This window comes from Episyrphus balteatus, chromosome 3, assembly GCF_945859705.1.
Source record: "Episyrphus balteatus chromosome 3, idEpiBalt1.1, whole genome shotgun sequence".
Taxonomy (NCBI): domain Eukaryota; kingdom Metazoa; phylum Arthropoda; class Insecta; order Diptera; family Syrphidae; genus Episyrphus; species Episyrphus balteatus.
In genome coordinates, this window is record NC_079136.1 from 68,288,842 (window position 1) to 68,310,630 (window position 21,789).

The 21,789-nt window shown below is 30.9% G+C and overlaps 2 protein-coding genes across 4 annotated transcripts; one reads left to right on the forward strand and one right to left on the reverse strand.

Moving 5' to 3' along the window:
* Positions 1 to 7,303: 7,303 nt before the first annotated feature.
* Positions 7,304 to 11,814, reverse strand: LOC129915247 (uncharacterized). Its single transcript, XM_055994731.1, has 3 exons — positions 11,604 to 11,814; positions 10,779 to 11,533; positions 7,304 to 7,898 (listed from the first exon to the last, which is right to left on the reverse strand). The coding sequence occupies exons 1-3, from the start codon at positions 11,671 to 11,673 to the stop codon at positions 7,557 to 7,559; spliced, it is 1,167 nt and encodes a 388-aa protein (XP_055850706.1). The 5' UTR covers positions 11,674 to 11,814; the 3' UTR covers positions 7,304 to 7,556.
* A 1,258-nt stretch (positions 11,815 to 13,072) lies between these two features.
* LOC129915246 (protein YIF1B-A) lies at positions 13,073 to 21,486 on the forward strand. 3 transcript variants are annotated; one of them, XM_055994730.1, is made up of 4 exons: positions 13,073 to 13,186; positions 14,064 to 14,587; positions 20,513 to 20,899; positions 20,962 to 21,486. In XM_055994730.1, exons 2-4 carry the CDS (start codon positions 14,171 to 14,173, stop codon positions 21,196 to 21,198), a joined length of 1,041 nt encoding a protein of 346 aa, XP_055850705.1. In that variant the 5' UTR covers positions 13,073 to 13,186; positions 14,064 to 14,170; the 3' UTR covers positions 21,199 to 21,486. The 3 variants fall into 3 exon arrangements, with proteins under 3 accessions (XP_055850705.1, XP_055850703.1, XP_055850704.1); XM_055994728.1 differs by lacking the exon at positions 13,073 to 13,186 and adding an exon at positions 13,561 to 13,775; XM_055994729.1 differs by lacking the exon at positions 13,073 to 13,186 and adding an exon at positions 13,561 to 13,760.
* Positions 21,487 to 21,789: the final 303 nt, after the last annotated feature.

Here is a 21,789-nt window from a genome sequence, read left to right on the forward strand (position 1 = left end):
AATTTAATTACAAGTGGTTAAAGGTAAGTTTTCAAGAAATGACAACTAAAAATTTTTAGACAACCATTTGAATTTTGTATTTTTATTCGAGGGTCACTGTGGTGTATGCGTAACTTTTTTTTTGAAAAATATTATCAGCTATGCAAATTGTTTTTGGGTATTACAGATCGTAGTTTTACAGAAAATGTTTACAGAGTATGATAAGTACATATCGTCGGTCTCATGAGCAAACCTCGTAACTCCCAAAATCAAAATTTTACAGGAGAGACGAAAGAGTAAACAAACAACAGAGTAGTTGGGAAGAAACGCGCTGTGCAAAATTTGAATTTAAGTCTATTTAGAGTTTTCGGAATGACCCAAAATTCTGGGTTGCTCCGCTGACATATTTTCTAAAGAATGGCATTCAAAAGTCATTTTTGAAAAAAAGTGGAGTTACGAGGTTTTCTCATGAGACAGACGTTATGTAGATAGTTTTGCTATTACATGCATAAAGATTTAGTTCTGATCTGATTTTAAGTTTTAGTTTTAAAAATAAAATATTCATAACTTTAACATTACACGTCTACTGAGAAATTACTAGGAAATCGTTTCATTTTAAGACTTTTTAAGGGTTATTTCAAAAGGAAGTAACTGCATTATAAAGATACTTTAATAACAACTGATCTTATTAATTGGTATTTTTTTTTTTTAATTTTATAGCAATATCTTATGTCATTTAAGAAGTCTATAATTTTATTTTATTATTTTACCTTCTGAAAGATTTTATATGTATTTTTTAATTTAACTTTAAATATAAAAAGAATAAAGAGGAATTCGATTTCACTATTCCTTGTTAAATAAACCGCATAGGTTAGGTATGCTTCTGTCGTACTAAACTAAACATTGGATCATTTTTGTTCTAAGCAGATTTTCGCAGTAGGTTATTTAATATGATTTCCTTTTTTTTAAAGAAATTATTAGGTATGCACTTGTAACTTTTTAGGAAATCTTTAAATTTTTAGTGTTTCTTCAAAATGAAAATACTTATGAAAAAGAAATGATTCGAATTCAAGAATTCAACATTTAAACGGCTTTCATTTATTTATATAAGAAATTTTGTGGTTTTGAGTAGGTTATATTTAAAACAAAATGAGTATTCTTTTGAAAAAAAAATCTTAAAAATCAACAAAATAGTTTTTTACGTTAGAAAATTAAATAATTAGGTATTTAATGTTATTTTTGAATGCGGGGCGGTGTACTTTCAGAGCTACTGTTATGCGATTTATTTGGATTTTTGTTTTAAATTAGTTACAATTCTAACAATTGTATCAACTTAAAATATTTATTTTTTACTATTTTTTCGAACATTTCAGATAACACTAAAAAAATTTGAAATAATAAAAGAAATCAATAGGTCTGTTTAACGAATTTTTGCTGTTCTGTGGGTCAATTCCCGATCTGTGAAACTGTGAAGTGATACTAAATTTATCATTTTGAGTTTTCATATGAAAAAAATTTAAGTTTGTTTTAATTTTTTAATTTTTTTTATCACATTTTTGAAGTTTGTTTTAATTTTTTCATAAATCCAGAATCAAATTTATTATGAAAACGTGATAAAACTTATCACTTCACAGTTTCACATATCGGGTATTGACCCGCAGAACAGCAAAAATTCGTGAAAACTGCCAGACAAAAAAAAGATCAGAAAAATACACCTTCCTGTTTTATAGGGTTGACTGTTTTGAAACTTAAAATTAAAATAAATTTGTTTGTTATTACTTTCCAAAAATTATAATTAATTAGAATATTCGTTCACATTTTGAATTTTCTGTGCGGATCAGATTCATTAAACAGACCTAATATTGAACAAAATTGAATTTTTAATTTTTTGCGGATTCAATTTTTCTCAAAAGATTTTGATAATCTGAACTGAATAAAATGAAGTAAGAAAATATTTTGTATGTCACGATTTTGAGTTACTTGATGCTGGTCAAGAGCGTCATAGATTTTTTCTTACTTAAGATTCGAATTCAGAATAACAAAATCTTTTAGAAAAAGAAAATTAAGTATTCTAGTCCTTATAGTGTGAGAAATTTCATTCATTTTCGTCAAGAAGTGGAAATGATTTTTGAAACTAAAATTAATTTTTGGCATCATGATGTGGTACCGATCTAATTGGACTAAGGCGAGGGTAAATTTTTCTGCGTTCTATTCTGCAAATGAAATTTAGCTTTGGGTTAATTTAAGTCTTTCAATTTGAATAAATTTTTGTTGCTTAATAGTTTTTTTTTTTGAAGGTTCAAAACTGTTTTAACAATGCCTTTACAATTTCCATACTTTCAAAACATATTCGTTTGTGAACTTAAGTTTATGTTCACATTTTATGCATATGGGTCAAAATCAGGGAGGTGGAAAATTTGATGTCCAGGCATTTTTTTTTTAATCAAAATAACATTTATTTAAAGTTTTTTTCTCATTTACCAATTAAAATAGTAGGCACGCATCTACGAATAGGTATATTTGTTTCGGTTAGAAAAGTTTAAATTTCTTTTTTATTGCATCTTATATACCCAAAAACAGCGTTCCCGGACATGTCCATAACTCAAAAACTGATATTCAAATGACTTAAAAACACATTAAAGTCAATTATTTTTAAGTATTTCTTTTCCTAATACTACATATACACAATAATTTTTATGAATTGGTACATCTCTTACAAAAAAATTTAGTTTTGTTATTTTTTATACATTCATAAAATGTGTCCCAAGAAAAATGACGCATAAAACCAATATTTCTTAATGTATCAATATTTTAATCATCTAACGTACAAAAGGGTGCTGCAAGCAGTTTTTTAAGTTAATTTTATATACATTTATCATTCCACGCTTATTTTTATGGATAAATATGTAAAATGTATGTAAGAAGCTAGTTTTAGTTTTATTTTTAAGTAGCGTACATCAATTAACGGTCATTCCGGGAACGCTTGTTTTAGGGTAGGTATAGTTAGATTGAAATTTTATTTTTTTTGTGATAATTATGATCAAAAATCGGACGTGCCTAGAAGCATTTTTTTTTGTAGAAATCGGTCTCTGTCCCAAGAAATAAAGTTATATTTGATCATTCACATTGATACTATTTCTAAACCCCTAAAGTCGTTTTGAAGAAATTACCACCATTTCGAGGAACGTTTTTCTAGTATACTAATTTTTGGGGTTTTACGGTCAATTGAAAAATATACATTTTTACATGAACCGACAAATTATGGCTAAAGCGAACATAAAATTTTTATCATAAAACAAAGTTGATTTTTTAAGAATTCGTTCATCGAAATTTCCCACCTCCATGATTTTGACCCATATAATCTTTTTTTTTATTATGCATGAAGTGGTCTATCTCCCCCCGAATAAGCGGGAGGGGGCGAGGGGTAATTGTCTAGAAAAATGGCTTAAAATCAAAAAAAAATTACTAAAAAAAAAAACAACGGCAATACTTACAGTTATGAATGATACTTTTTTCCAAAGCCAAAATTTTACTTAACTTTAATTTTTAAATCAAGTTATTTTAATAATAATTTTTTTTCGAAATAATCGAAACTTAATATATACTTAGAGTTAGTTGGGAGCTTTGAGCATCTTCAAAAAACACTAAATTACCCTTGCTCGCTCAATATTGGCGAGCCCACGTGATGTAGGGAAATAAGACTTCAGTACTAAATCCAATGAGGAGGGTAACTCAAACGTATTAAAAGAAAATAAATTTGTCCGACGAAAAATAAAGTTCCATGATTATTTTTTGACTAAATTTCGCAGATTTGCAAAAGATGATAACATCTTACTCAGCTCTTAATGTATTGAACTCGAAAGACTTCGGCCCCCCTCGAATAAAGAAGCCAGTGACGTTTTAAAAGAGGCATATTATTTAATTCAAAGTTTATAGGTATTCAATTTCGATTTTTCACTCGCTTGATAGAAGTACTTAAATTGTCAATACTCGAAGTTTTTAAGCACCAATAATTTTCAGTAACTCAATCTGGCTTTGATGACTTTACGTAAAAAAAGTGTGTTATTTGAGGTTTTGGGACAAAATACTAATAAAGTTCAAAAACATAAAAATCTAAAATTATTCCTATATTCATTTAAAATACTTCAACTCAATTTCAAAATATTTACTTTTATATAGCTTCCTGCTTCAATTAATTCATCAAATGAATTCAATTTCATCATAATATTTCTAAGCTTTAACATTTAACATTTTGCCTAATATTTATCTTTGCAATGTATAAAAGGAAAGCAAATATAACTCAATTTGCAGTTTTTACATACAAAAATGTATATGTCCTATGTCATATGTCACATCAAAGCTTAATACATTTATAATAAATCCTCCCACAGCCACCAAAGCCCAACACACGCCTGTCTTCATCTCAGAGATAAAATATCGTTTTGCGACGCTTTTGATCAATCATTTTCTTCTGCCATAATGCAGTTAATCCAATTTAGGATCCATACCATACTACTACAAAATATCTATATGTTAAAATAAAAGAACCTACATTTTTGGCCCATCTTCATGTACTGATGTACCCTTACATGCGTTATGACTATAAGTAACACGTCCCCGAATATTTATAAGCCGGTTCTATATAGGAACGATAGATAACACTATATTGACCATATGTTACCATTTCACAGCCAAATGACGTCAGTAGAAGCTTAGCCGTTCCATATTGCCATGATGAAAGTTTATGTACGATACCAAAGTATAGAAACGCGTGAATTACATTTCGGGGGTACTCTACTCGTATATCGTATATATTCATTCTCTACCAACACTTAGGTTAAGTAGGGACAACTTTTTGGTTTATTTATTCAAAAGTATTTTTAGGGAAAACAAAAGGATACGTCCATTAAAATCCTTCATTCTTCTTCTTTTTTTTCATTTTAACTTTTTTTTTATCTATGCTTTGTGAATCCCTATGATTTCACACGTGTTCGCTATCTCTGGATGGTGTTTATTGAGTTTTAGAACAATTTAACCACCACCAGCCTCTACTCATTATAAAGTCAGTGTTATTGTAGATATAGAAGCTATCTAACTTTGGTTGCCCGTTTTAATTTGTCGATGAGAAGAGCTTTTTTTTGATTCACATGCGCGCAAAGAATGCCTTCAATGTATTGGTTGAGTTTAGTTTGAAATTAGAAATTGAGTGTATTTTTTAAATGAGTTTAAACTAAATTAGAAGCCAAAAGTCCAACAGTTTTGTTATCAAAACATACCCAATGTTTTCCATTGTCTTTGAAATGTTGCAAAGGAAAACTAGAATCGAAATTTAATTATTTGATTCTTTAATATGCATCAAAACAACATTTTTGTATGATCACCGTGACGTATACGTACTTATTTTTACTTTTTACTTGTGATGACTTTCGAGCAAGTTTATGGTTCCAAAAATAAAACTCAAATTTTAGATAACAAATGAATAATAAGGGGTCCTTCAATTCAGTACACCCTTAGTAGATCGGTGGATTCACTTCAAACTTAAAAACAAAACCTACATAAATGTATGTACATTTTGAAAAAAATTATTTATTATTTTTTTTTTTTTTTCAAAAACGGATTCTACTACTTTGATATTATTAATCAGGGCTATTGTGATTTCACCAGAACCGGATTCCACCCGGCAAAATTGAATTTCACTTTTCTCCTATTGTGAGTTCCGGGCGAAAAGTTGTTCACGTTCGGACATCTCCTTGTATTTACAGGTAATTTGCGAGGTATTAGACAGCTCTTCTCTCACTTAAATTTTGGTGCCGAAGAAGAAACTAGTTTAGCGGAAAATGTAAATTCCCTTCGGACGGAACTCATGATATCTTTTAACATTCCGGGCGGAAAACATTCCACGTGAAACTCACAATAGGGCTGAATGTGTATTTTTTATGAAAAACAAGAAAAGGACAATATTCTATGTACCATTAAAAACGATTTTTTTGTTTTAAAATTTGGACCTTATAAATATTTTTTTTTATAAATACATAATTGTTTTGAAAAAAAAAAATAATAGCTCTATTCTGGCAAACCTCACAAGTTATGAGGACCTCACAAGGTGAGCTGAATTTGATTTTGTGAGGTTTTCGCGTCACAAAAACTTTCGAATTTGTGATCTGCTCTGAAGGAGGTCACAACTCACAAGTTGAATTTTTGCTAGTAAGAAGTTTGTGAGAAATAAATCCTCACAAAATCGAGTTATGATCACCTTATGAGGTTTTTGTGACTTGTGAGGTTTCCCAGAATAGGGCTGTAAAATACCGTTTCCATGTACATACTATTTGGTAGTAGTAATTGATCAACATTTAAAAATAAAATTTAAAAAATAAATTCAAGGCTCCGTTTTCGAAAATTTGGTTAAAAAAAAAAACTTTCCAAATTTTTTATTTTGACACTCTCTCCGAAACCGTTTTTGTGGTTAATTTTTTAGGACCAAATTTTTAGGACCAGTCGTGCAATTTATTTTTTATCTATAGCAAACAAAAATGTCTAGTTTATTTTGCCTGGATTTGAACCCAGAATCTCTGAAGTACTACCAAAGAATTGATTATGTTAAATTATAAGGTTTCACTTCAAAAGATTTATTCAAAATATAATCAATATGCGCTTTTGTAATCCTGATCTGACAATCCTAGTATATCCTAGTACAAACTTTTGAATAAATTAATAGAATTCTTTTATTTATGAATTTTCAAATCTCATTTTTTTAAATTTTTTTGAAGATACTGTAAGGAGTAAGTAATTAAAAATGCAACTCACCCGTTATAGAATTTTTCTGAGTGTTTCAAGAGTTTGGCAGATGTTTTAAGTTTCGGCTAATGTTTTTCTTACTTTTGAATATGATGGAACTGGTAAAGCTAGACTTCTTTAAAATTGTTCTTGAAAGAATAAAACAGAACTCTCATGTCAACACCAGTGGTTCAATCTTTCAAAAGTCCTTCCAACTGCTTTGATAAGCCGACAATATTAACATAATCGGAAGGACACGCTTTTGTGAGCATTGAAGCGGAAGCAGCTAAAATGAATCAAACTTTCAATCAGAAAAAAAGTATTTCGTCAAAAAAGGACATCCAACATCGACGTATTTGACATAGCGTCTCCATAGAAAGCCATTATTTTAAGGTAGTGAAGGACTTTATCTACATAGACTAAGGTTTAAACCTAGACAATAACACCAGCGCTGGTCACAATAACTGAGTAAGGTTAAGTAAAATAACTTTTCTTCCAACTTCTTCAGTCTATATCAAAATAAAAATAAATATTAAAAACAAATTAAAACTTAACTTAAATATAAAAATTTATTTAACAACAAAAAACTTATCACAATTGGAATTTGATCGTATAACTGAAAATGGTTGCCTTAAAACTTATCTAAAGAAGCCAGCGCATTTATAATGAAATAAAAACTTAACTCAAAGCAATTCTTCTGTTAAAAAGAAGAGTTGTGAACTATAAAATCTGCTCCATTAATTATGCACTTATTAGATGATGTGTTGGTGGGAGATTAAATACATAGGCTTTTAAGGATGTTTTCAACGAAACTTACTATTTGGTCGTATAGTACTACTACTTTGATATCGCCTAATTTTTGATTTATCAGGGCTTGCTTTTACTACGTTAGATGATGGTGCTTTAGAAGTTGGTGATTCTGTTGGCATTGACTTGTATCGTTGCAGTGATGTTCTGGGTTTCTTAGGCTCCGCGGCAAAGATATCATCATCGACCAGGGCAAAGCAATCGTCAAATGAATCTTGAAGGAAATCATAGTTTGAGGCTTTTTCTTCCTTATCCACTGTAGGAATCTCTTCGAAGGAACGTTCGAGTTCTTTGGTGCAACTTTTCTTCTTCGTTTTTGTTTCAATTGATGTCTCTACCTGTTAGAAATACAGAAAAACACCTGTTAATAAATACTGTATTTATTCAAATTCAGTCCTAAGTGGGTTTGAGGTCTTGTTTAGATAGAAAAACATTATAGTAAAAGAATGTTAATGAAAATGTTACATATATGTATTAGATATAGACAATAATGTTAATAGAAGAACAGATTGTGAAGGGCTCAGCAATATTTATAGTCAGTTTTTTCAGAGAAATATTTTTGGTTGAATTTATGTTCAACCTAATTCTGTAGGATAGATTTTATAAGAATAAGTTTGAAACTGAAATTTACAGTCAAATCAATCAATTAGCTTTTGATAAAATGTATAAGAAAAATATGAATATGAAAACAAAAATGATACTGAACTTTGCAAACAATTTGTCCTTTGAGGTTTGGAGTCGCAAAACTCGTCCGATTTTGAAAAATTAAACGATGATCGCTTTGTTTAATCAAAATCTAGGGGCGATATTTTTTAGTTCTTTTATATTTGTCTTACTAAAATAGTAATGGCAAAAAAAAAAACACAATCGATCGATTTCGGAAAGAAATCGATTGGTCGTAAAAAATGTCCACTCCACATTTTTATTCAAATTTGAATTGGCCTTAACTCTTAACAAGAAAGATATGATCAAAAGAGTTGACTCAACTCTTGAGTTTAAAAAACAGAAGTTGGCCAATTTCCAGTTTGAAAAATATCATTGGGAGATATTTGTGACAGTTTATACAAAAACTGTCAGTTTCAAATTTAAAAAGCAATCTTGTATGTCATTTTAATTGAATTTCTGTGTATCTGATGCAATTTTTTTTTGTCAAATTCATTTCAGTAATTAATTAAAATGCATTTTGCTTTATTTTTTTTTTTCTTTAAAAATGAATTTCAAAGGAATAATTTTTTTTGTGTAAAAGTGTGTGTGTGTGTGCAAGAGCGATGTTGACGGAATGTAAAAAAAAATCGGTGCAAAATGTGTATGACAATTTTTTAATGAGAATTTTTCTATGAGAATTGAAAGGATTCAGAAGCGTTTCACCAGAATGGCTATCAAAATTCTTCATTGTAATATTGATATGCCTTCCTATACTTCGAGGTGTTTGTTATTGGGAATTCAATCTCTTGAATCTAGAAGAATATATTTTGAAATAATGTTCATAAGAAATATTATTAACTTTAAAACCAATTGCCTTTTCTTGCTGTCTTTAGTCTGTTGGTATGCTCCTGAGAGTAATCTTCGTTCTCGATTGCTATTTGAGATCACAGTACACATAATAAGGTAATATATTCCGAACGTTGTCAAAATTTGTTTGTCAAAAATGGGCACCAATCTGTCAGGTCGGCCTTTAATTTTTATATTTCAATCGCAGTAAACAGGAAATTTGTTTTTGTTTTAATTTATAAAATGTCATTTAAAAATATTATAAATTGAAAAATAACAAATTTTCTTCGTGTTTCATCGCGGAAAATGATAAATAATTGTTTACAAATTAGTGGTGTGCGTGGTTTATCGTTTTTTGTGCGTTTTTCGTCGGTATTTTAAACAATTGAGAATTCGGTAGCTGACATTGGTCGCCAAAGTGTCATGTTTTGACAATCTGGCGACCAATGTCAGTTCGGAATATATTACCTTTTTATGTGTACTGTGATTTGAGATCCCTTTTCACAAGGTGAATTATGGTTACAATGATGCTATTACTCGTTGTTTAAGACAGGCTAACTCAGTTTGTAACATTACCGATTTCAATATGTTTTTAAGCAGAGATGTATTTAAAAAAAATATTCTATCTTTTTTCTTCTCTGGTGGGTAGAATATATATATATTATAATTCTTATTGTATTCTGTAGTCTATAAGAGATTTATAACTCTGTTTGACGAAATAAATAAATAAATAAATAATACTCTGCTATTGGAAAATATGTTTAATTCTCAATTTTTTCATGAAAACAGAAATAAAAGAGTTTTTGCAACGATTAGCATCAAAAAGAAGAAAAAAATATGACATTTCACAGATAACTCTCAAGTTTGCTCCCTCAACTTCTACTCTTTTCGGAAGTTGAGCAAACCAGAAGTTAACCAACTTGAGAGTTTAGAATCAAAAGTTGAAACTGTCAACTTTGAGTGAAGAAAAGCAAAATCGCTCGCTATATATGTATAACATTAACGTTGTGAAATTTCAAGTCGCTATCTTAAGTTCAAGAGGGTGCTGATAACAGTTCAATATTTAGGTTTTGTACGTAGGTTAGGTTAGGTAGAAATGGCTTTCAAGAAAACGACTGACACACTTAGACCACTTATTGGTCCGTTGTGATACCATGATTTTGCAATGAAATTCCTCACTTATTAAACCAGTTGGAGCTTTTAATGAAGCGGTGAAGATTGAAGATGTCAGTATTAATTAGTTCACTTGTATCTTTTAAGAAATATTTTTCCAAGTATTTTTTACGTCTACTGGAAAGGGCAGGACATGAGCATAGAAGATGTTGTATTGTTTCTTCTTCTTCCTCATCAAAGCAACTTCTACATAAGTCATTTGAGACTACGCCAAGTCTTATAGCGTGTCTATCTATGAGGCAGTGTCCTGTTAGGACACCTACTACAGAGCTAATATGCAATCTGCTTAGAGACAATAAATTTTTTAAAAATTTTGGATCTAGCCTAGGCCAGATCTGCTTCGTTGTTTGGTATGTTATAATGTTTGACCATCTTGTGTTTGTCGCCTCTGTGACCCGGCACCCAAAAGATTATCCCATTGACAATGCCGAGTTTCTGAGAAATGGCTGTCCAAACCTCAGAACACAAATTGTCTACAAAGTTCAGGATCATAAATTAAATTAAATTTTGATCTTGTTAAATAAAGACCTATTTTCTTGAATATGTAAAACTACCTGTTGTGATGCTTCAAGCAAGAGTCCTTCAGATTCAGAATCATCTAAAAGATCCAAGTCTTTGTCTTTTGCTGCTGTTGTTGGTGATGCAACAGGTGATACATGGACATCATCTATTTGCTTGGTTCTAGGTGAACCTTCCTTTTTATCCAAAGAAACAGAAGGTTTACTAACCAAATCAGTGTCAACCCTCTCCAATATCCCATCAAAAGCAGAATCATCAAATAAATCATCCTCCTCTTTACCTTTCGACCCAAAACCTGAAGAATCTGTCGACAATCTTTTTTTATTCTCAACAAAATCCTTGTCAACGAAAGACTTTGTCGTTTCAGCGCATTTCTTTGAAATAATTAATTCCATTTGTTCGCATTGTTTTTTTATAACATCTTCCCTTTTCGTTTTGATAGCTTTTCTTTTTTCCAATTCAGCTTTACGAAGTTCTTCTTTTCTCTCGACAGATCGTTTTTTGCGAAGCTCTTTTATATTTGTACTATTTGGAGTTGACCTGGATTTGATGGTTGTCTCAGTTGATTGATCATCTTGTGTCCATTTCCAAGTGACATCTGGACTATTGTTTGATGATTGAGACAACATTGATCGAGGAGAAAAGTCGACATCATTCGATGGGGAATAAGGGAAATTAAATGTAAATTTTCTATGCGGCGGAGTTCCTTCAACACCGCCATCATTTGGAATTGAAATTGGTGAGGATGGATCGATAGATCGACGGAGGTGATGTTTTGGTGATGGAGATGCTATAAAAATAATTTACAAATTTACAAAAAAAAAAACTGTTGCGCTGTAAAGATGGTTTATTTTTTTTACCACTTGAAGGATTTCGTAAACGTGAAGTTAAGGATAGAGATTTTCGTGGCAATTTTGGTGTCACTTCCATTTTTTTTATTTTTTTTTGTTATAGAAGTTCAAAAATTATGTTCTTTTATTTCAAAAAAAAAAAAGAATTTAATTTTTTGAAAAATCTTTTGAAAAATGCGGGCAAGCAAACGCAGAAGAATACAAATTTTGTGGATCAAAACGTCAAAAACCTGTTTGGATTTTTTGTTGACAAGGGTAGCCGCTGTAAAGATAATGGTCGCGTTCAAAGAAATAAAATGATTTATTTGAAAAGAAGAGTTCAATGCCGACAGATATTTTGTATGAAAATCGCCAACGGCATCGTTTTTTGCAGTAAATATGAGATAATTTTTAACAAGTTATCTCATTTCGAATGGCAAATCATATAGAAAAAAAAAATTTATTTGGTACCTGAACTGACCTACAGCCCTATTCTGGCAAACCTCACAAATTACATGAACCTCACAAGGTGAGTTGAATTTGATTTTGTGAGGTTTCGTTATCACAAAAACTTTCGGATTTGTGATCTGCTCTGAGGTAGGTCACAACTTACAAGTTGGACACTTTTGCAAAGAAGTTTGGAAATTATCTCATTAAGGCTGTAGAGAAAACAGGCTGTATGAGCTGAATAGAATACGTCACTCGTCGCTGAGTGACTAAAGAGCTGAACAAAATGCTTCGCTTGCCGCTCGGCGACTAAAATGATAGCTGTCAAATATGTGAATTTTTTATGGAAGTCGCCAACTGGCAACAGTATGCAGTTGCTCGTCACTCAGCGATTCGCTCAAAAGTTGAACTTTTTTCATCTGCTTCATCTGCAGCTTCCCGACTAACAAATTTGCTTCTATAAAGCTTTACAGGTGGTAATGTAGCTCCTGTAAGGCTTTATACAAGGGATAATGTTTGTTGGGTTGTTTACTGTTTCCTTTTTTTTTATTCTTCTCAGTGGAACTCTTTATAAACAAATGAAAAATGCAAAAAAAATCATAATAAATACTGAATTTTTCATTAAAAAAAATATTTTTTTGAATGCTTTTTTTTTATATGTAATTTGACAGCCCGTCGCGCTACTGCATGCTGTTCACTCATTCTTCGGCGATTTTGGAAAGCTAATTTTTTGACAGCTGTCATTTAAGTCAGCGAGCCGACGCATTCTGTCCAGCTCTTAAAATGCGACAGCTGTCAAAATAGTCGCTTTTATCAACTTCGTAGAAAAATGAGTGAACAGAAAATGCAGTCGCCCGATGAGCTGTAATTGGCTTATTGTATTGGAAAATTCAGTATTTTTATTTTATTTTTCCTTTTAAGTCTAGTACGCTGCTGATGCGAAACGAAAAATTTTCAAGTCTCCAAAGTCGACAACGAAAATGCTAACGAAAAAATATCATCTAGTAGGTATTCTGTCAAAGTCAAAATAAAAAAATTCAAAATTTATTTAAAATCAAGAAAAATCAACAGAAAATAATTTTTAAAGGAAGAAATAAATTAATTAAAAGTGAAAAAATCGTCAACACTGCCCTTATAGTCAAGAAAACTGCACAGGATAGTAAAAAGTAAGTGACAAATGAGTGAAAACTCGCCTATTTTGAAAAACGAAAAGCAAAACGAAATTTTCCGTTCAGGATTTCGTTAACGAAATTTGTGCATCGAAAATTTCGTTTCGCTTCAGCTGCATACTAGTCTTAAGAACAAACTGCCAACCTCTATAAACATGGCACAACGAAATCTTGAACAAAAAGTTTCATAATGCTTTCCCAAAGCAATGACAAAATTTATTTGGTGTGCGATGGCCCAAAGAATTTTTTTTGTTGATAAAAACGCTAATGTTTAGTGGAACACACCCATTCATCCCTCCTCTTTTAACCTGAACTCCTGCTGACTTTTCATTTATCTGTCAAAAAAATAAAAAATTCTTCGCTGAACTATTTCTTTTTTTTTCTCTTGTCAAAATCGAAAGTTTGAGTTGGTGATGTGTACTTTAAAATAAAAATCAACTTTTTAAAATCTTCTTTTTCCATTAAAAATTACCGAAAATAATTAAAAAATAATCTTCGGTAATATACCCATTCCAGACATATAAATATTCAACCATGAATTATAATCCAAATCCTGCTGCTGTACGACAGCGTAAGTTTGAAAATTGTAAGGAAACAAAATTTCGCAAGCAAGTACTTACCTACATTTTTTTGATAACAAAAAAACAAAAACAAAAAAACAATTTGTTTTTAATAAAAATTGTAAAAACTTTTTAGTAATTAACATAAATAGTTTGAATGGTTTGTCTTTATCCTTAACCTTTTCTGATGTAATCCCATTCCCACCAACAGAGTTTTTGTCTTGCGATTTTTTTTGTAACCTGTCTTTTGGTTTGCATTTTCATTCTGTTAAAGAAGCTGTCAATAAAATTTGATTGTTTTTTTTTGGAAATAGATCAAGGTCCAAGGAAACCCCAACGAGTTAGCGATATAAGTGCATTGGGACCGGCTCCCGTTGTCACTCCACAACAACAACAATACAATCCACAAATTGATCCAATAATGGTGCCGCAAAATATTCCATATGTCGCCGGCACTCAACAAGCTTACAATAATGGTTCATCAACAATTAATCAAGATTTTCAATATACAACAATTCCACAACAACCATCACAACAACAACAACAAAATTATCCATCTTATCCAAGTATACCTCCACAGCAGCAGCAGCAGCAGCAACAAGCTGGGAATTTACCCAATGCCCCTCAAATGCCACAACAATTTGCCATGTTTCAACAGCCAATGGTTCAAGATATGGCAATGCAATATGGACAGCGTTTAGCTGATCAAGGCAAACAAATGGTCGAGAGTCAATTTGAAAAATATGTTCCAGTGGCAAAGCTTAAATACTATTTTGCTGTGGACAACAATTACGTGATTAATAAGTTGCGATTATTGTTTTTTCCATTCACGCACAAGGCAAGTATATTTTTTATTTTGAAGTGAAAACTTCTTTAGTATCGTAGTGATTTGAAACAAGATGAAACGAAAAAGCGACAGGAAAAATCAATTGATTATAACTTTTTTGTTTTAATAGATAAATGAAATTTATACTGTAAATAGGTAATCATATAAACTATAGCTGTGCAAAATTTCAATTCAAAATCCTGCGATAACGGTAAAAAGATGTTCTTTTACTAAACACGTTATATCTTTTGATCTAAAGCAGATACAAATTTTATTTAACTTTAAAATGCATGCTGATAATATTACCTTTCATGTGATGTATTGCACATAACGGTACGTACTCTACAAATTACACAATCTTAAATTGAAAAACTTGGAAAATACCTCAAAACACCTGTGTAGATCTGTTGCCGATGACCAGCCACCAGCATACCCGTAGCTAGGATTTCATTTCGGGGAGGGTTAGCTTAGACCGACGAAATTTTTTTTACATATTTTTATATGCGAGCGTTAGCGAGGAAAAAATTTTTTTTAGAAGCTTTCCTAAGCCTTATACAAAAAAACTATTTCGTAAAACACTAGGTACAATCAAAGGTTTAAACAGCAATAAAATGAAAAATAAACTTTTCGCTTACTGATGGTTTGCTTCTATAAAAAAGTATCTAGAAATAAATATTGATGTTCTTGTCTCTTAAGCTGTTTGTTAATTGGGTATTGGGTTAAATATTCAGCCAAAGAAAAATGTTTGCCATACACACAACATGTGTTCAATATTAAATGGATACATTTTTGACGTGGCTTAAAAGTTTTCTTAAACTGCAAAAAAAAGATTTACAATTTCAAACTCCCAAAACGTGAGTTTTATGTTTGGTCAACGTTCTTGAATTATTTTTTCAAATTTCTTTGTTTATTTTAAACATTTATTTACAAAAATACACAAAAACCCTTTTATCAAAAATGTATTCTCTGAAGATACAAATTTAATCTGCACCCAGAACAGGATAAATCTTTAACAGCAGAAATTTTATTTTTTGACCTCTATAGTGTCTTTATCCTTGGCTAAATATTTAACTCAATTCACACACGGCCTTAATATCGAATTCAGATTGAAATCTTCCACCTCAAATAATTTTTTTTTATTAAATGTCTATGTAAAATAAATTGTATATCACGTATGATTTTGAAAACTCGAATTTTTAACCCCTAGTTCCGAAGTTCAGAAAAAAATTTAAAAAAATTGATTACTTTTACGCCATTTAAGATTTAAATATTCAATATTATAACGTTTAAAAATGAAAGTTTCAAATATTTAGGCTGAAGGAAGATTTTTTTTTGCATTTCGTTTCTTGTTTATATTCAGCTGTTTCGTTGCAAGCCCTAACATATTCATTACATTCCCAAGAAAAAACAAAAATGCATATTTTTTGTGTTTATGACGTATTATTTCAAAAGTGAACTCTTCTAGCAAAAAAAAAATTGTTTAAAAAGAAGAGACACTCAATATATGTTTATACACTTTTGTGTATACGACTTAAAGGCTTGGCCACACCGGAGGGTACGCGGTAGAGGTACAGGTAACGGTACGGGTATTTGTATGGAAAAAATTCCAAACTGACACATCAAAGTTCGGGTGTGGAATTTTTTTAATACAAATATCGTTGCCGCTACCCGTACCGCTACCGCGTACCCTCCGGTGTGGCCAAGCCTTAAGGCCACACCGAAGGGTACATGCGGTAGCGGTACGGGTAATTGTATGAAAAAAATTCCACATCTGAACGTTGATGTGTCAGTTTGGAATTTTTTTCATACAAGTACCCGTACCGCTACCGCATGTACCCTCCGGTGTGGCCAAGCCTTTAAGGCTTGGCCACACCGGAGGGTACGCGGTAGAGGTACAGGTAACGGTACGGGTATTTGTATGGAAAAAATTCCAAACTGACACATCAACGTTCGGGTGTGGAATTTTTTTAATACAAATATCGTTGCCGCTACCCGTACCGTTACCGCGTACCCTCCGGTGTGGCCAAGCCTTTATAGTTACAAAAAAAAATAATACTTTTTTCAGATATTTTAATTTGTTCAAAGCTTTTTAAAACTTAACCGCGACAAAATTGGAAAAGTCTTAAATGGAGATTTTCGATTTAGGTATACCTAACCAAAATATGAAATCAATCCATCAAGATCTGCATACATTATGTTGTACATTGTACAAGTATGTGGTCCGGTTTTGCTCAAATTCTTATCATATGATTTTCTAAAAAAAATTTCGGGGGGGGGGTTAAACCCTGTAACCCCTCCCCTAAATACGGCTATGGCCACCAGTGTAGGAAATACCGTAATCTCAGTTTGAAATTTCGACTTTAAAAAATTCATACTTTTTTTTGTATGCATGGTAGTAACATAAAAGGTGAAATAATAAGATTTCAGATAATATAAAATTTTTTATAGGTTATCATTTAAAAAAATGGATTTAATGGTGTTAGAAAAGATTTATTTTTTTTTTGCTTTTTTGATGAAAACTGATTGGTTTAAAACTGATGGGTTTTTTGTAGATGATATATAGACATGGTCGGTATTAATATTTTGAGCTGAAAAATAAGCTTTCAGGTGATATAAAATTTACTATAGGTTGTCATATAAAAAAAATGAATTTAAAGGTGATGGAATACAAAAATGTAGGTACATTTTTTCCATTTTTTTCAAGAAAAATGATTTTTTAAGGTTTCACTTCCACCATGTGTGAGTTGCACATGTGATTTTTTGTTTGTAACTATTTACTTTCAAATAATAGTCTATTTAATAGACCGCAGCTCCAGAGCAAAAATAAAACAAATTCGTTCAAGATAGTGGAGTAACTAAAGCAAATTATTAGGGAACCCGGCCGAACAGCTCTGATTTTGACGATTTTTTTTTTTCAAACGTAGGTAATTAAAAATACTTTAAAGTCTATAGATTAAAAATTGCCGATGTTGCCTTATTTTTTTTTAAGATTAAAATTAAATTTTTTTTTGAACAAAACCATTTTTTTGCTTAAATTTCATAAAACAAATGATAGCAAAAGATTCCCTAGGTATTTTAAGGAAAAAAAGTATAAAGGAGTAAGGTACAATCTTCCATCGTTTAAGCGATAAATGCAACTTTCTAACATTCTGACCTCGAACACAAAAAAAAATATTTTGAATCAACGGCAACACCTACAATATTTTAAAATACATTTTCAAAAAAGCCAGAAGCTCATTCTTATCTCTAAAATTTAAATCCACTAAATTGAACTAAGAGTTTTTGAAAAAATGGTCCTCAAACTCAGAATTAAAAAAAAAAATGTTATTGAAAAAATTTGAAATGACTTTTTTCCAAACTTTTTCTAATAAAATATGAATTTATTTAAAAAAAATTTTTGGCCATAAATATTATCAGTTGAATTCCGAAGCAGAAAAGGGAATATATATCACACTTTTGAAAAAAAAAAAATTAAAAATTACTTCAATTTCAATGGGTTTTTTTTGTTTGATAAACACAAATTTTAGCATTGAAATAATTAATTTTCTCAAAGATTTTGGTAAAAAAGAACTTTAAATTTTTACTTTTTAATTTTCAACAGTAAGGGTTATTAAAGCAATAAAAAATAATTTTATGTTTAGATGTTGAACTTAAAAAAAAAATAAGTTAAATTTTTTTTCAAAACTTTTGTTAAAAAAAGTTCTTCAAAAATGAAATACTTTTTAATTTTTTTCATAAACCGTAACACATATTGACATTTCCTTTTATAATTTCAAATCATAATAAATGCGGCCAAAAGTATTTGAAAATAAATGCATTTTATATTACGAAAAAGTTTAAAACACGACATGTTAAAATTTTTTCAATAATTTTTTTTTTTCAAAAATCTGAGTTCAGTTACCATTCTTTCAAAAGCCCTTAATTCAATTAACTTAATTTTAATTTTAAAATTTTTAATTACCGACATTTTTTAATTACCGACATTTGAAAAAAAAGATCATCTAAATCTAAGCTGTTTAGCCGGGTTCCCTAATATTGCCAATTTTTGAGCTTTAGTTACTCTACTAAGAGTTTTTATTGTTGAATATGATTCATTGGCATAAAAGTATACTTCTGCAGTATTTCTGAGAAAACGGCAATACTGTTCGGTTTTCAGTTTTTTTTTTTTTTTTCTTTTTTTTTGACAGGAGGAAATCTTCAAAAGACACTTGGCATTATATGACACCAAGCCGTCTGGGACTCTTAACCATTTAAACCACCTCTTAATCAGGACCAATCTTGAAAAATCGACATCAGATTTTTCTTTCTTAACTTTGTAAAATCACTTTGGGGGAAGTTTAAACTTTTAATACTTTCCCATGTTTTTTAGACAATAAGCTCATGACGCTTGGTTCTTCTTAATCTCCATGGTTTTCATGGAACATGGTTTCTTATATTCAAGACGGACACCATTTCAGAATTAGTATGACGTTGCAGTCTCTGATTGTGCGATACAGCGTATTTTTTTAACAACTTCTGTAACCATTTCTATTTGTAAGTCACGATGTAGATTGCTATTTCTTATGTACAACAATACTTGAACGAATTTGTTCCATTCAAAAGGGTCTATTCAATAGACTATAAGAAAAGTTGGCCATTTAATAGTTTCTTGTTAGACCTTAAATTGATTGAATGAACCTACAAAGAATCTTCTTGGGGAATCACAAATTAAGTTTGAGAATAAATTCACTTTACTGAGGGAAAAAAAATGATATTTAACTGAAACTTGTAGGATCTCAATCGACTCAATGATGGTTATGGGTGGAACATGTTAGAATGTGAGGTCGGGAAGAAGATTTGATAAGTTTTCGAGAAAAAATTGTTGGCATTTGATTATATTTAGCTCCATGCAGTTTATCAAACACAATCTCCTTGGTCCTAGACAAATCCAAGCGTTGAATTCTTTCACGGAAGTGAGAGTCTGGAAGGCTATGAAAATATACAAATTTTAACTTGGTTTAGTGTCGAAAATAATTTCGAATTTAATCAAAACCAACATTGCGATAATGGAGAAGTTCAAAAAGTCATGCCGTCCGTCTATTCGTCTGTGCGTCCATCTGCACATCGATGTAGGGGCTTTACAGATGGATGGATTTGCTGAAACTTGGTACAGATGATTTTTTCGTGATTTCCAAAACCCTTTTTTTTCAATTCGTCCCCTGGACGAATGTGCAGATTATTTTTTTTTTTAACTTTGCTTTATAGTGATATTATCAGAATGGTCAACTAAGTTAAACTGGTCTGACTCATTGATCAAGGGTGAACAATTGAAATTAACGAAAAAGATATTTCAATATAAAAAAAAGTTACACATACGCCACAGTGACCCGCGATTAGGATGCAAACAGAACAATTAAAACAAAATTCTAGCTCACTAAAAATTTACACCAGTTCACCTTTGTTGACGATTCAATAAATGTCAAATTTTAATATAATTCCGAAATTGTATTTTCTGATCTTACATGATCATTTTAAATTACCTATACACTTGCCCCCACCAGTTCCCTCCTGGGTTAATCTTATGATTGCTCATTTTGAAGCGCTTTTAAGGACCTCATGTAATGGTGTCAAATAAAGAATTACTACTCTATAGCAGGTTCCATCTATCTTACCGTCTTAGCCTCCTCCATGGTTTGCTATCCTTAATCCACAGAAGTACCTCTTGTCGTACTTTTTAGTACACCAGAGAAGATCTAGGGTGGAATCCGCTATTGTGATTAGTGATAATCACAAAAACCAACGTTCTCTGAGAAACATGATTTTCGCAGTACAAATTTGGTTCTTGTGACTATCACCGATCACAAATCACAAGCCGATTCTAACCATGGATTCGAAATCTTTAACACCTTATGAATTATTTAATTGATTTTATATCTCTTTTATTTAACTTTTCAACAGGACTGGTCTTTAAAGTATGATCAGGACAACCCCGTGCAACCACGATATGATATTAACGCACCGGATCTCTACATACCCACTATGGCATTCATAACGTACGTAGTGGCAGCCGGTCTCATGCTTGGTATGCAGAATCGATTTTCACCTGAACAACTTGGAATTCAAGCATCAAGTGCTTTGGCCTACAGCATCTTTGAATTAGTTGTCTACTCAATAACTCTCTATGTTGTCAACATTAAAACAAGTCTAAAAACATTGGATTTACTTGCATTTTCTGGATACAAGTTTGTTATTATTGTTGCATGCTTACTGACAAGTACCATCTTTCACAGTCTTGGATATTACTTGGCATTGATATACTCCAGTCTAACGCTTGGTTTCTTTTTGGTAAAAAACATGAATAAAACTATTTTTGTGATTCTAAAAAACTAATAATTATATTTTTTCAGTTGAGAACACTTAAAACAAAAGTTTTGCTCGAAACTACAGCCGGTGCTTCCGATGGCCCAATTAACTACGATCCTTATGGAAATCCACAACAACTGGATTATACTGGAGACAGGAAAAGAAAGTTGTACTTTTTGTTTTTAGTTGTTGGAGGCCAAGCTTTTCTATCGTTTTTATTATCCAAACATTTATTTCTACGAGAACCAACGACACCAAGTGTCGGTGAATTAACTTTGTAATTTTTTTTTTTTTATTAATTTTTTTTCAAAAATATTTCTTTTTGTTGAATAATTATGTCGAAGGAAAAGTGTAAATTTTTGGTAGTTTATTATTGCACATGTGCCCTTTGATCAGAAAAAAGAAATGATTTTTTTAAAGAAAAATATAAACATCAAGTAACACAACAAATATTTAATGTTTGAAGTAAAATTATTTTTTTATATTTGTAAACCAGATGAATACATTTATATATAAAATACATATATCCAACGAACTTATTCCGCTCCAATCGGTAATCTCATTTGAAATGTGTTGGTTTTGATATTTCTTTATTGGTTTGCATGGTTTTTAGGAAAGGAGAATGAAGATCATTAGTTTTAATGAAGTTTTTTTCTTTTGGGCTTGTTTCTATACATAACTCATTAAAGTGATTTCTGAGTTTTTGTATGTCGAAGGGCATCTCGAAACAAGGTTTGGTTTACAGATATGAGTTCATAGTAAACAGGCCTATGCATTTAGGTAGAAAAATTAAATTTTATTTTTTCGGCTTTTCGAGAAATAATTAAATAAAATGCACGACTGGGGCCTCACGTACTTGCTCTTGCAGTTCA

Bases quoted from the DNA above. Each gene is read 5' to 3' on its own strand.
- LOC129915246 (XM_055994728.1), top strand. From the start codon at position 13,724: ATGAATTATAATCCAAATCCTGCTGCTGTACGACAGCGTAAGTTTGAA. The intron at 14,588-20,512 runs GCAAGTATATTT...ACTTTTCAACAG, and splicing joins TTTTTCCATTCACGCACAAG to GACTGGTCTTTAAAGTATGA. The intron at 20,900-20,961 runs GTAAAAAACATG...ATATTTTTTCAG, and splicing joins TAACGCTTGGTTTCTTTTTG to TTGAGAACACTTAAAACAAA.
- LOC129915247 (XM_055994731.1), bottom strand. From the start codon at position 11,673: ATGGAAGTGACACCAAAATTGCCACGAAAATCTCTATCCTTAACTTCA. The intron at 11,534-11,603 runs GTAAAAAAAATA...TTATTTTTATAG, and splicing joins TTTACGAAATCCTTCAAGTG to CATCTCCATCACCAAAACAT. The intron at 7,899-10,778 runs GTAGTTTTACAT...TATTTCTAACAG, and splicing joins TGCTTGAAGCATCACAACAG to GTAGAGACATCAATTGAAAC.